General features: G+C 38.7%; 1 protein-coding gene across 1 annotated transcript in view; it reads left to right on the forward strand.

Annotated features, from left to right (window-relative positions):
• Positions 1-15,978, forward strand: part of mtor (mechanistic target of rapamycin kinase) — a 294,825-nt gene that overhangs the window by 263,521 nt on the left and 15,326 nt on the right. The window contains exons 46-49 of the mRNA XM_061889707.1: positions 1,244-1,418; positions 4,244-4,379; positions 4,450-4,597; positions 9,833-9,955. Of these exons, the coding sequence (XP_061745691.1) occupies positions 1,244-1,418; positions 4,244-4,379; positions 4,450-4,597; positions 9,833-9,955 (582 nt within the window). The remainder of the gene's footprint in view (positions 1-1,243; positions 1,419-4,243; positions 4,380-4,449; positions 4,598-9,832; positions 9,956-15,978) is intronic.

Raw genomic sequence — 15,978 nt, forward strand, 5'->3', positions numbered from 1 at the left:
TCCAACTCTTAATTACCGATTCCGATATTACAGTTGTGGAATTAACACATTATTATGCCTAATTTTGTAGTGATGCCCCACTGGATGCATTAAACAATGTAACAAGGTTTCCAAAATTAATCAACTCAAGTTACGGGAAAAAAAATGCCAACATGGCACTGCCATATTTATTGTTGAAGTCACAAAGCGCAATTTTTTTTAACATGCCTCAAAACAGCAGCTTGGAATTTGGGACATGCTCTCCCTGAGAGAGCATGAGGAGGTTGAGGTGGGCGGGCTTTGGGGGGGCGGGGTTCGTGTAGGGTGTAGCGGGGAGGTGTATATTGTAGCGTCCTGGAAGAGTTAGTGCTGTAAGGGATTCTCTGTATTTGTTCTGTTGTGTTTATCTGGTTACGGTGCGGATGTTCTCCCAAAATGTGTTTGTCATTCTTGTTTGGTGTGGGTTCACAGTGTGGCGCATATTTGTAACAATGTTAAAGTTGTTTATACGACCACCGTCAGTGTGACCTGTATGGCTTTTGACCAAGTATGCATGCATTCACTTGTGTGTGTGAACAGCCGTAGATATTGTGTGATTGGGCCGGCACGCAAAGGCAGTGCCTTTAGGGTTTATTGGTGCCCTGTACTTCTCCCTACGTCGGTGTACACAGCAGCGTTTTAAAGTCATAAATTTTACTTTTTGAAACCGATACCGATAATTTCCGATATCACATTTTAAAGCATATATCAGCGTCGCCTAATAAAATCAAAAGTAAGATTGGGATCGGAAGTTAAAAATGTTAGGAACCCCTGTTTTAAACTTGAATATTATTCAATAATGCAGAAATTTAGCTGAACTTTTTGTCAAATTTTGTCAAGAGGAGTGGTCAAAAATTCAAGCAGAAGTTTGTGGATGGCTACCAAAAGCGCATTATTGCAGTGAAACTTGCCAAGGGACATGTAAGCAAATATTAACAATTCTGTAAGTTTACTTTTGACCAGCACATTTGCTCACATTTTCAGTAGACTCATAATAAATTCATAAAAGAAGCGAACTTCATGAATGTTTTTTGTGACCAACAAGTATGTGTTCCAATCACTCTGACATAAAAAAATAAGAGTTGGAGAAATGATTGGAAACTCAAAACAGCCATGACATTATGTTCTTTACTTGTGTATGTCAACTTTTGACCACCACTGTATCTTTAGTTTTAAACCCTGCACCTTTTTTAAAGAGAATATATTTTCCCAAATGTCCTTCCAGCTCACCTCCCTGGAGCTCCAGTACGTGTCGCCCAAGCTGCTGATGTGTCGCGACCTGGAGCTGGCCGTGCCCGGGACCTACGACCCCAACCAGCCAATCATCCGCATCCAGTCCATCGCGGCCTCGCTGCAGGTCATCACCTCCAAGCAGCGCCCACGCAAACTCACCATCATGGGTAACTCCTTGCTCGCAGTGGGTGTGTCAAAGATCCTCTATAAGTCAGGAGCACTTTGTGTTTGCAAGAACCAACTTCCACTTGCTTTACTTGGGCCCCTCTCCAACAGTCTGAGAGAATATAAATAAATACCATTTAAATAATAAAAAATAAAAAAGATCCTTAGTATGAAAGGTGTGCTCACACTTTGACCCAGAGGTTGCCAGTTGTGCAAAGAATCAAATCATTTGTTGTTGTTGTTGTTGTTGTTGTTGTTTTTGAACTGTGACAACGACCATAGAAGCAGTCTTGTTACGTATTGGAAAGTAGTTTGTCCTGGCGTCTTTGTACAACATGACTGCCTTGATAATATCAAAAGAAGTGTTGCATCTTTTTGTAGTTTTTATGGGAAATAACTTGCCTCCCGAGCATGAAATGAGAGTTAAGTAAGCTATTAATTGGTTTGAAGTTTTATAATTATCTCTGGTTAACTTATTTAACACTTTAAAATGCTACTTTATCTAAGAAATTCTTTTAAGATTGCTAACATTAAATTGATGAATTTCCATTGGAGGTGTCTTGATACAATATTGATATTGGATATCATTACGATATCATCAAAAAAAAGTATCAAATTATATGTGCTAGCTTGTAAAATGTGTGATATCATGTGCGATACAAGCAGTCTTGCAGAGTGTTTGCTTGTGTGTGATATCATGTGCGATACAACAAGTCCTGCAACGTGTTTACTTGTGTTTGTGATACCATGTGCGATACAAGCAGTCCTGCAGAGTGCTTACTTGTTTGTGATATCATGTCCGATACAAGTAGTCCTCTAGAGCAGTGGTCCCCAACCACCGGGCCGCGGGCCGATTGGTACCGGGCCGCAGAAGAATTGTTTTATTCTTTTTTTTTTTTTTTTTTTATTAAATCAACATAAAAAACACAATATACACTTACAATTAGTGCACCAATCACACAAACCTCCCTTTTTCATGACAAAAACGTCCCTTTTTCATGACAAGGAAAAACAAAAAAAAGTTTAAAAAAAAATGTTTTAACACTTTTATTGAGTGGAGTCTTTTTGGGCCCCCAAGAATTTTAGTGGGACTTTTAAAAAACTGTCGTTGCTCAAAAGATAATAATGAATCAAAATCTGTATTATTTATGTATTGTTAAAATGTTGCATATTTTGTGTTTTACCATAAAAAATGGGTTTTCTTTAACAAAAACGGTACACAACATTAAAAAAAAAAAAAAAAAAATCGACAAAAAAGTGCATGTTGAAAGTAAAAACAATTTAAATATTGTATGATTTATTTGTAACACTTATTGAGTGGAGCTTTTTGGATCCATGAGAATTTTAGTGAGGTTTTTTTCTATAGAAATGTCATTGTTAAAAAAAAAAAAAAAAAAGAATCAATCAATGTTGTAATGAATGACCTTTTCAATTCTCCAATGAGTTCACATCGAATATTACATTTTAAAATATTTGAGCTGTGTAAAAAAACATAGTCTTCTTTGACAAAAAGGACATAAAACAAACCAAAAAAAACCCTATAAAGATGGATAGATCTGAAGTTGATCGAGATATTTAGATGTTGAAAGTAAAAAAAATTAATGGCTTATTTTTAACACTTTATGAGTGGGACCCTTTTGGATCACCATGAGTTTTAGTGGGACTTAAAAAAAACAACTGTCATTGCTTGAAAATAATAACGCATTAAAATCAATGTTGTTATGAATTATTGACATTTTTTAAGGCTCTAATTACTTCACATCAAATTTTAAACCTAATAAAATTTGGGGAAAATTTGGCATATTTTTTTTTCTTGATCAAAAGAAGAGCATAAAGCGAAATTAAAAAAAATGGAAATTTATAATCAACAAATAAATCTGGAGTAGATTTAGAGATTTAAGTGTTCAAAGATAATTAAAAAAATCTAAACTTTTTTTCAACACTTTTGTGAGTGGTTTCTTTTGGACCCCCAGGACTTTTAGTGGGACTTTTAAAAACAAAAACTGCCATTGCTCAAATAATGAATCAAAATCAAAGTTGTTATGATTTATTGACACATTTATGGCTCCGAATATCCCACATTAAATATTACACTTTGAAATATTTTTGGTGGAAAAATGTTGCATATTTCTGTTTTACCATTTAAAAAAATGGGGTTTTCTTTAACAAAAAGGGTACACATGTTTTTTAAAACATAGAATCGACAAAAATGTCCATGTTGAAAGTAAAAACTATTTAAATATTCAATTATTTATTTGTAAGACTTATGAGTGGAGCTTTATGGATCCCTGAGATTTTTTTTTCTTTAAAACGGTCGTTACTCAAAAGATAATAATGAATCAAAATCAATGTTGTTATGAACTATTGACATATTTAAGGCTCCAATTAATTCACATCAAATATCCCAATTTGATATATATTTTTGGGGGAAATATTTTGTGTTTGCCATAATCTTTAATAATTAATAATCATAATTTAAATTTTCCTGAAGGAACTCTCCTGAAGGAATCAATAAAGTACTATCTATCTAGTACTATCTATCTAATCAAACAAACAAAAAACATGAACAAATAAAAATGTGTAATCCATGGCTAATTCTGAAGTTGATTTAGAGATTCAAGGGTTTTTGCAAGTAAAAACAATTTAAATATTGTACAATGTTTTCATGTTTTAGTGTGTGGCCCCCACATATTTTCATGTTTCAGTGCATGGCCCCCACATGTTTTCTTGTTTCAGTGCATGGCCCCCACATGTTTTTTTGTTTCAGTGCATGGCCCCCACATGTTTTCTTGTTTCAGTGTGGCCTCCACATGCTGTTTGTCTGCAGGCAGCAACGGCCATGAGTTCATGTTCCTGCTGAAGGGCCATGAAGATCTGCGTCAGGACGAGCGGGTCATGCAGCTCTTCGGTCTGGTCAACACCCTGTTGGCCAACGACCCCGCCTCCCTGCGCAAGAACCTCAGGTAGCAGCGCCTCAGATCCTCCGCTCTGTTGCTTCATGCCTCACCTGTGTCTTCTGCCTCCGCCCCTCAGCATCCAGCGCTACGCCGTCATCCCGCTGTCTACCAACTCAGGCCTGATCGGCTGGGTGCCTCACTGCGACACGTTGCACGCCCTCATCAGAGACTACCGGGAGAAGAAGAAGATCCTGCTCAACATCGAGCATCGCATCATGCTGAGGGTACGTGGACCTGTGTGTTACCTGCCTCACACCTGTGTATTTACCTGCCTAACACCTGCTTAACCCTGGGTTGTTTAGGTGTTTGCTAACCTGTCTGAGGGTCCTTTAAAAAGTCCTCCCAACTACCTTGGAATCATAGTACCATTTCTGTCAGGAAGTCTTGAATGTGCAGCACCATCTGTTGGACTGAGTTCGTTCTGGCACCCTCTTGTCCTCAAAGCAACTTTCACTTTGTGAACAAACAGTAAAAGTCACAATGTATCAGTTTAAAAAAAAAAGACAAGAGATTTTGGGGTTTTTTAAATGAAAATTTCCTATTTACATATATTAACAAATATTCACAAAATTTTAAGTATTTTCTGGCATTTAAAATTAATTTAAGAATTTAAATTCAAAAAGGGGCAATAGATCATTGGAAATCATGGAGTTTTTATTAAAAATATATATTTTTTTAATATTTCAATTCATGTATTTTTTCATTTGTATGCAAACTATTGTTTTCGTCAAAAAAGGAGAAAAAATCGTATCAAAAAAACAAATTGATTTAATAGTAAAGTAAAAAAATATATATAAAAATGTATTATAGTTATACTCGATATAAAACTCTCAGTAAATATTTTTTTAAAGCGCATTATTTTCCACAGTTTTTCTTTTTTAATAGAAATGTTGTACTCAATTGACAAAATTCACAAACACTAAGTATTTTCTTGTATTTCAAATTAATATAGGATTTATATTTAAATTTTAAAAGTGGCAATGACTCATTAGAAAGCATGGAGTTTTTACTAAAAAAAAATTTTTTTTTTAAAAGAATTGAAGATTGTATTTTTTAAATTATATGCAAATTACATTGTTTAAAAAAAATTTACACAAAAATCATATTTAAAAAAAACAATTGAATTAATATTAAAGTAAAAAAATATATAACAACGTATTATAGTTCTATTAAAAATATAGAATTCTCAGTGAATATTTTTGTTTTGTAAAGCGCTTTATTTTATGTAGTTTTCCTTTTCTTAATGGAAATTTCATATTTATTTGACAAATGTTCACAACCACTAAAATTAATATAAAAATCATATTTAAATTTAAAAAGTGGCAATGGATCATTAGAAAGCATGGATTTTTTATTTAAAAAAAAATATATATATTAAATAATTAAATGTGTATTTTTTTATTTCATGCAAATTAGATAAGACAAAATCATATTAAAGAACCAAATTGATTTCTTTTAAAGTAAATACATGCATACAAAGATATTATAGTAATACTAAAAATATAAAACCTTTATTGAGTCAGGTTTTTTTTTTTTTTTAAACGCTTTGATTTATGGATTTTTAATTTTTTAAATGGAAATTTCATGTTTTATTTTATTCAAATTAAATTGTTGAAAACAAAGACAACCATCTTATTAAAAAAACACATTGATTTAATATTATTAAAGTAAAAAATATATATAATTTGTATTTATAGTTATATTTAAAAAAATGATAAAACTCAGGGAATCAAATTTTTTTTTCAAAAGCGCTTTATTTCATGCAGTTTTTCTTTTTTTTTTTAAAGGAAATTCCATATTTAATTGACAAATATCCACAAAAATGTTAAGTATTTTCTGGCATTTGAAATATAAGAATCATATTTAAATTTAAAAAGGGGCAAAGGGTCATTAGAACACATGGATTTTTTATTAAAATAATATATTTTCATTAAGGGATTTAATGTATATTTTTTTATTCTATGCAAACTACATATATATATATATATATATATATATATATATATATATATATATATATATATATAAAACGTTGTTTATTTTATGAATGTATTATTATGGGTCTATTGAAAATGTGAGCAAATCTGCTGGGTCAAAAGTATACATACAGCAATGTTAATATTTTCTTACAAGTCCCTTGGCAAGTTTCACTGCAATAAGACGCTTTTGGTAGCCATCCACAAACTTCTGCTTGAATTTTTGACCACTCCTCTCGACAAAATTGGTCCAGTTCAGCCAAATGTGTTTTCTGACATGGACTTCTTTCTTCAGCATTGTCCACACATTTAAGTCAGGACTTCGGGAAAGCCATTCTAAAACTTTAATTCTAACCTGATTTAGCCATTCCTTTACCACTTTTGACGTGTGTTTGGGGTCATTGTCCTGTTGGAACACCGAACTGCGCCCAAGACCCAACCACCGGGCTGATGATTTTAGGTTGTGCTAAAGAATTTTGAGGTAATGCTCCTTTTTCATTGTCCCATTTAAAGGACTAGTTCCATTGGCAGCAAAATAGGCCCAGAGCATATTACTACCACCACCATGCTTGACGGTAGGATGATGTCCTGGGATTAAAAGCCTCACCTTTTGTCCTCCAAACATATTGCTGGGTATTGTGGCCAAACAGCTCAATTTTTGTTTCATCCGACCACAGAATTTTCCTCCAGAAGGTGTTATCTTTGTGCATGTACACAGCCTTGCCACCGCCAAGACTCCTACAGTGCACTTCGTGGCCACACACGAGCCTGGGACCTCGTGGTCTCAGGCTAAACTGGAGGGGATTTCAGAGCAGCATTGGGCCCCAGAGGCAAGTTGTGCAGGCCCACTCTGGCATCCGCAATCACTGCCTAGGTGATTGGCAGTGATTGCCTTGTGGTAACTTAGAGAGAAGGAAAGGCTATGGGAGCAAACCCAGACAAAAAATGAGTGAAGCCACTGAGGCGGCTAGGTGTCACTGCTGACCCCCTGCCGGCAGCTCCTGAAGCCAAGCCGATGCCAAATGTACTGCCTTGCTCTCTCCTTGCCACATCGTCATGGCCAAGTGGAGGACCTTGATGACCGGGGAACACAGGATCTCCATACCGCCTGCCCAGGCTTGCACCACGGAGAGGTCACTTTAGCCTCCCCCATTAAGGCAGGAAACAACACAGAAGCTGTTAGTCTTAAGTTCCACCCGATTGGCGTACGGTTTTTTATTTTTCTTTGTTTGTTATTTTGGACGCCACAGGCCAGCTTCGACGGTGTGAGGAATCATTAACTAATGGTTGGCCACTGCCCTCCTCAACCCGGGCAGCCCCCGGTAATTTAGGTGCCAACCTGTCAGAGTCAGCATAATCCTGGGGGGGCATAGAGTAAAACACAACTAGCAAACGTCAACAATTGCACCAATGATGATCATGAAAAAAACCAAAACTGAAAGAAGGAAAACGAAGATACCAGCTCTTCGAGTATCATGCTGGAATGTCAGAACAATGTACACAGAGCTCTCCTTGAACACAATGACGACTCGCACAAGACAGCTATCATTGACCGTGAGCTCCACCGACTTAATGTCGACATTGCTGCACTCCAAGAGACGTCTTGCTGAGTTTGACTCTCTGAAGGAAAAACACTATACTTTTTTCTAGCAGGGAAAGAGCGCAGAGGAAATCCAGGAATAAGCCGTGGGATTTGCAGTGAAAAACACTCTGCTTTCCATGGTGTCACACCGACAGGAGACTCTGAGCGGATCCTTGCAATCCGCCTTTTTACCATCAGCGGACCAGCAAACATGTTGTGTGCTTATGCCCCGACCCTCTGCGCACCACCAGACTTTAAAAGACGAGTTCTACGAGGAGCTTGACGCGGCTGTCAACACTTTCCTGAAAAATGAGCATCTGCTCCTTGTGGGAGACTTCAATGCCAGGGTAGGTTCTGACCACAAATCCTGGCCAGACTGCCTTGGTTATTTTTGGAGTGGGGAGCATGAACAAAAATGGACAACGTCTGCTAGAGCTGTGCTGCTACCACAAGCTCTGCATCAGGAACACCTTCTTCCAGACTAAGCCTCTGTCTGCACCAGTTATCTTGGAGACACCCACAGATCTAAACCTTGGCACCAACTAGACCTCATCATCACAAGACGAGAAGCCCTTAACCGCGTGGTTCTTACAAGGACGTTTCACAGTGCTGATGGTGACACGGACCACTCAATAGTCCTCAGCAAGGTCAAGCTTCAACCAAAACAGCTCTATTACAACAAGCAGAAGGCCCGTTCACACATCAATGCCAGCCGTTCACACAATGTTTCCTCCCCTCCTTTGACCAAGCACTCTGTGGACCATCAATCAGGCAAAGTGCTGTGGACAAATGGAAATGTTTAAGTGATACCATCTACGACCAAGCCGTTGCCACATACGAGAAGAGAACGAGAAGAAATGCAGACTGGTTTAAGGCTAGTGCTGCACTGATGGAGTCAGTTATAGAGGCAAAGTCTACCACTTTCCTCAAGCACAAGAGAAACCCCTCACAGAGGAACCTGAAGCCTTGAGAAAGGCCAAGAGCGAAGCCCAGCGAATGACACATAGCTGTGCCAACAACTACTGGCTTGAGCTCTCCTCAAACATACAAAGGACTTCGGACACAGAAGATATCAGGACCATGTATGAGGGGATAAAGCAAGCAACCGGCCCGTCCATCAAGAAAACAGCACCACTCAAAGCCAAGTCTGGTGAAGTCCTCACTGACCGCAATGAGCAGATGGGCAGATGGACCAAACACCACACAAAGCTATACGCCACAGAGAGCATTGTGTCAGAGGAGGGTCTGAATGGAGTTGCAAAGGAACATGACCCCTTGGTCGCCCCCGACTGCGTTCCAGGGACATTTGCAAACGTGACGTGAAACAGGCAGGAATCGACCACAACACCTGGGAGGAAGCTGCAAAAGACCGCGGCGTTTGGAGGCAGACTGTTGCCACAGGAACCCGCCGTTCCGAGGAGAAGCACACCTCCTTGTTGCAGGCAAGGAGACAAAAGCGGAAACTGCGTGACGCAGCACCCGCTCCTGTGTCAGAAACGTCGCCATACAACTGTGCCAACTGCACCAGAGTGGGGCTGAGTTGACCTCCCCATCGTCACCACTGACGGACGGATGCCTATGACTTAGACTTAGACTTCCTTTTTATTGTCATTCAAATTTTAACTTTACAACACAGATAAGAACAACATTTCGTTAGATAAGCTCATGGTAGTGCAGGATGAAAAAAAGCAATAAGGTGAATTAGTGAAAAACATCAGCAGCCTTGGCTGTAGGCAACCTCCTGATGTAGTCCTTTATTTACTCCACACTTGTGTTATGTACTATGCATGTTCCTGAATCATGTGTGTTATCTAGTTTTTACTTTTCTTTTGATGTTATCTCTTCTTTCTTTTGTTGATAATCCTTTTCTCTTGTTCATCCTGTTGCTGTGTGTCTTTCAGATGGCGCCCGACTACGACCACTTGACGCTGATGGAGAAGGTGGAGGTGTTTGAGCACGCTGTCAACAACACGGCCGGAGACGACCTGGCCAAGCTCCTGTGGCTAAAGAGCCCAAGTTCTGAGGTGAGATGCTAACAAGCACGCATACTCAACGAGTGAGCATTGTTACCTCTTTGAAGGCAGACATTTTGATTGTGCTGCAGGTGTACCTAATTAAAGTTCTCCCAATATTCGTCCTCATTGCCATTATTAGGGCCCCGACAGCAAAAGCTGCAAACTGATGACTTGAGACTACATTGATAACATTAGCATGCTAACGTTTTCAGCCATTTTTGCAGCTGTGCACCCCAGAGTCATATAACCTGGTACGTGATACATGCTAGCTGTTTGCATGCTAACAATAGCTGATTAACATTAGCATGCTAACAGCTAGCGTAGGTCAAGTACCAGGGTATATGACTCTGGGATGCACAACTGCAAAAACGGCAAAAAAAGTTAGCTTGTTAAAGTTATTTGGCGAGTAACAAGTTATATGACTCCAAGTTGTATGGCTGCCAAATTTGCAAACAAAATTTGCATAAGCTAGCTGTTACCATACTAACTTTACCATGTTAGCATTAGCAAGTACGCTGTACACTTTGGAGTCATACAACCTTTTACATTAGCTTGCTAACACCTAGCATGGGTTAAGTACCAAAGTACATGACTCTGAGGTGTACAGTTGCAAATTTTGCTTCTAAAGTTAGCATGCCAATAGGTAGCATGTGTCGAGTAACAAGTTATATGATTCTGAGATGTACAGCTGCAAAATTGGAAAACGTATAGTCTAAAGAAGTTATGCTAGCTGTTAGCATGCTAACGTTACCATGCTTGCATGTTAGCATTATCAAGTACGCCATGCTTGTTATATTAGCATCTTGACGTTAGCATACTAACAGCCAGCATAGGAAAAACACCCATGTGTACAGCTGCAAAATTCCGTTGAGAGAAGTTAGCTTGTTAAAGTTAGCATGCCAACAGGTATGTGTCGAGTAGCAAGTTATATGATTCTCAGGTGTACAGCTGCTAAATTTTGGGGAAAAGTGCTAATGTTAGCATCAGTGTGTACAACTTGCACCTCAGAGTCGTATAAATTGTGACTTGACATATGCTACCTGTTGGTATGCTAACTTTACCGAGCCATCGTTTTCAGCACATTTTGCAGCTGTACACACATAGGCCCCATTTACACTAAGGGTAAGGATGAGGTTATCCCACCTAACCTTATCCGTGTCCACATACAACAATGCCACCGTTTACACCCCCTAGTATGCATGCGCGAAAAAAGAAAGAAGAAAAAAAAAAGCGGCCATTTGTCCAGTAAAAACGTTAAAGTACCAATGATTGTCACACACACTAAGTGTGATGAAATGTGTCCTCTGCATTTGACCCATCACCCTTGTTCACCCCCTGGGAGGTGAGGGGAGCGGTGAGCAGCAGCAGTGGCCGCGCCCGGGAATCATTTTTGGTGATTTAAGCCACAATTCCAACCCATGATGCTGAGTGCCAAGCAGGGAGATAATGGCTGCCATTTTTATAGTCTTAGGTATGACTCGGCCGGGGTTTGAACTCACAACCTCAGGGCGGACACTCTAACCACTAGGCCACTGATGACTTTACTTCACTGTGAAGTTATTATTGAAAAGAGCTATAATGTAAATAGTTTGGTGTGCATTTTACATTTGCTTGCTGTGTTTTGTGTGGAAGTTGTTAAATTAAAATGTATCTCCTTTGAACAATATCCAGTGTTGTGCTATTTCAATTAACTAGAATCCAGTGTGTCTATTGTAGTCAATCACACCTGAGACATCATTAATTAATCACATCTTTATTCCACATGAGAAAGTAGACAATGCAATAAACTGTTTGGGACACGATGGGGGGGTTTCCATCTTTCAGCTGCGCGCTAACCCTCTACACCCACCACATACCACCTCCTCGAATTGTAGATAATCATCCATCCATCCATCCATTTTCTACCGCTTATTCCCTTTCGGGGTCGCGGGGGGCGCTGGCGCCTATTTCAGCTACATTCGGGCAGAAGGCGGGGTACACCCTGGACAAGTCGCCACCTCATCGCAGGACCAACACAGATAGACAGACAACATTCACACTCACATTCACACACTAAGGCCAATTTAGTGTTGCCAATCAACCTATGTAGATAATCAAATGTAAATAATTAAATGTGTATACATACTTCTTATGCTTTCTGAGTTCACTATGGTCAATGCTCGCTGTACATATCCTACCAAGTCAGACCTACACTGTTTCAATGTCCATTTCTCAGATGATATAATTGTTGATGGCTGAAGTAAGCTGATAGAAACTAAACCTAACCCCCTCAACATCCCATTCCCCGGATTGTAATTAATGTATAAACCCCGTTTCCATATGAGTTGGGAAATTGTGTTAGATGTAAATATAAATGGAATACAATGATTTGCAAATCATTTTCAACCCATATTTAGTTAAATATGCTACAAAGACAACATATTTGATGTTCAAACTGATAAAAAAAATAATCGTTAACTTTAGAATTTTATGCCAGCAACATGTGACAAAGAAGTTGGGAAAGGTGGCAATAAATACTGATAAAGTTGAGGAATGCTCATAAAGTACTATCTATCTATCTATCTATCTATCTATCTATCTATCTATCTATCTATCTATCTATCTATCTATCTATCTATCTATCTATCTATCAAACACTTATTTGGAACGTCCCATGGGTGTGCTGGCTTATTGGGAACAGGTAGGTGCCATGATTGGGTATAAAAACAGCTTCCCAAAAAATGCTCAGTCTTTCACAAGAAAGGATGGGGCGAGGTACACCCCTTTGTCCACAACTGCATGAGCAAACAGTTTAAGAATAACGTTTCTCAAAGTGCAATTGCAAGAAATTTAGGGATTTCAACATTTACGGTCCATAATATCATCAAAAGGTTCAGAGAATCTGGAGAAATCACTCCACGTAAGCGGCATAGCCGGAAACCAACATTGAATGACAGTGACCTTCAATCCCTCAGACGGCACTGTATCAAAAACCGACATCAATCTCTAAAGGATATCACCACATGGGTTCAGGAACACTTCAGAAAACCACTGTCACTAAATGCAGTTTGTCGCTACATCTGTAAGTGCAAGTTAAAGCTCTACTATGCAAAACAAAAGCCATTCATCAACCACATCCAGAAACGCCCCCAGCTTGTCTGGGCCCGAGATCATCTAAGATGGACTGAGTCAAAGTGGAAAAGTATTCTGTGGTCTGACGAGTCCACATTTCAAATTGTTTTTGAAAATATTCGACATCATGTCATCCAGACCAAAGGGGAAACGAACCATCGACTGTTATCGACGCAAAGTTCAAAAGCCAGCGTCTGTGATGATATGGGGGTGCATTAGTGCCCAAGGCATGGGTAACTTATACATCTGTGAAGGCACTATTAATGCTGAAAGATACATACAGGTTTTGGAACAACATATGCTGCCATCTAAGTGCCGTCTTTTTCATGGACGCCCCTGCTTATTTCAGCAAGATGATGCCAAGCCACATTCAGCACGTGTTACAACAGCGTGGCTTCGTAAAAAAAGAGTGCGGGTACTTTCCTGGCCCGCCTGCAGTCCAGACCTGTCTCACATCAAAAATGTGTGGCGCATTATGAAGCGTAAAATACGACAGCGGTGACCTCGGACTGTTGAACGACTGAAGCTTTACATAAAACAAGAATGGGAAAGAATTACACTTTCAAAGCTTCAACAATTAGTTTCCTCAGTTCCCAAATGTTTATTGAGTGTTGTTAAAAGAAAAGGTGATGTAACACAGTGGTGAACATGCCCTTTCCCCAACTACTTTGGCACGTGTTGCAGCCATGAAATTGTAATTATCATTTGGAAAAAAAAAAACAAAGTTTATGAGTTTGAACATCAAATATCTTGTCTTTGTAGTGCATTCAATTGAATATGGGTTGAAAAGGATTTGCAAGTCATTGTATTCCGTTTATATTTACATATAACACAATTTCCCAACACATATGGAAACGGGGTTTGTAAATAATTCAATTGATATACTTTAACTTGTGTGATGACTGTATCATGCTGATAGTATATATTTGTACCATGAATTGATTAATGTTCACCCCGACTTCAACAGTTTGAAAAACGTATTTGGGTGTTACCATTTAGTGGTCAATTGTATAGAATATGTACTGTACAGTGCAATCTACTAATAAAAGTTTCAATAAATCAATCAAAAAAGTGGCGGAGTTAGTGAAGATGCGGGCATCACGCATGCTGGCTGGCCATTTCACAGTCACATCCATAAAGCAATACTTGTAGCCATACACTGCCTATCACCATCACATCCAGGGGAGGAAACGACCAAGTTTTCCCGTAAATAGAATCACAGCTGATTGTTGGAAAGTTCTCTTGCCGTCTGAGAAGTGTTGTATCCCAAATAGCTGCAATCGCCTTCTCTTAAGGTCTTCATGTTTGATTTCCACAAGGTCTGTACATGTAGAAGAAGGAGTAACACGGGCATGTCTGCATGTTTCGCCTCTATCTTTGTTAAGAAACTGACTATAACGCCTTCTTTATGGCGTCACTTCTTGTGTGGGCGGGGTCTTCTGGCGTCACTTCCTCTCCGAAGTCACTTCTAAAAAGTTATTGACAGACCACCTCAAAAAAAAAGTGGAATTTTACAGTTTTTTTACTGAATGGGACACCTAAAATGTATATGAAAATAAAGAAAGTGAAATTTATAACATTAACTATGAACAGTAAAACACTGAATATTAACAACATATGAACATATTTTACTACTCAGACCAGCTCCTCCATAGTTGTGTATCTTTGAGAATCAAGCAAAACACAACAAAAATGTAAAAAACAGAAATATATGAATGCAAAGTGGAATAAACATCTACAATATGATGTATTATCAGGTAAAAATCTGCTTCCGCAACTGTTCCTGACACAAGGGTTTCGGGCTGGCTGCTCTGAAAACAAACCCTGCCCACTCTGGCTTGTTCCTCATCTGAGCTGCTGTGACGTAGAGCAGTGTTTCTCAACCTTTTTTGAGCCAACGCACATTTTTAGCTTTGAAAACATCTGGAGGCACACCACCAGCAGAAATAATTAAAAAACAAAACTCAGTTGACAGTAAAAAGTCGTCGTTGCCATTGTTTGCTACTACTTTAAAGCATAACCAAGCATGTATCACTATAGCTCTTGTCTTAAAGTAGGTGTACTGTCACCACCTGTCACATTAACCCCTGACTTATTTTGACTTTTTTGCTGTTTTCCTGTGTGTAGTGTTTTAGTTCTTGTCTTGCGCTCCTATTTTGGTGGCTTTTCCTGTTTTTTGGTATTTCCGGTCATCCTTTGAGCGATATTCCCCGCATCTACTTTGTTTTAGCAGTCAAGAATATTTCAGTTGTTTTTATCCTTCTTTGGGGGAACATTGTTGTCATGTCATGTTCGGATGTACATTGTGGATGTCGTCTTTGCTCGACAGTAAGTCTTTGCTGTCTTCCAGCATTCTGTTTTTGTTGACTTTGTAGCCAGTTCAGTTTTAGTTTGGTTCTGCATAGCTTTCCTTAAGCTTCGATGCCTTTTCTTAGGGGTTCTCATCTTTTGTTTATTTTTGGTTTAAGCTTTAGACACATTTTTACCTGCACACTGCCTCCAGCTGTTTCAGACATCTACAAAGCAATTAGCTACCGGCTGCCACCTACTGATATGGAAGAGTAGTACACGGTTACTCTGCCGAGTTCTAGACACCACCGACACTCAACAACAACACATAATTTGCAGACTATAATTACTGGTTTTCAAAAAAAATATTTAAACGAAATAGGTGAAATTAAATAATCTCCCCTGGCACACCAGACTATCTCACAGTGGTTAAAAAACACTGAAGTAGATTACAGTAATAACTCGTAAAATGCCCAAAAGCACAGATTTCCTCCATTGAAATACTTTCTATAGTTCTATAGTTCATGTAAGAACAGCACTGCACGTCATAATGGCAAATAAAGTATTGATGTTAAACGTCTAACAAAAATGATGTAGAACATCCGGTGCGCCGGATTGAAAATCATACCGGG

This window comes from Nerophis ophidion, linkage group LG27 (genome assembly GCF_033978795.1).
Source record: "Nerophis ophidion isolate RoL-2023_Sa linkage group LG27, RoL_Noph_v1.0, whole genome shotgun sequence".
Lineage (NCBI taxonomy): Eukaryota > Metazoa > Chordata > Actinopteri > Syngnathiformes > Syngnathidae > Nerophis > Nerophis ophidion.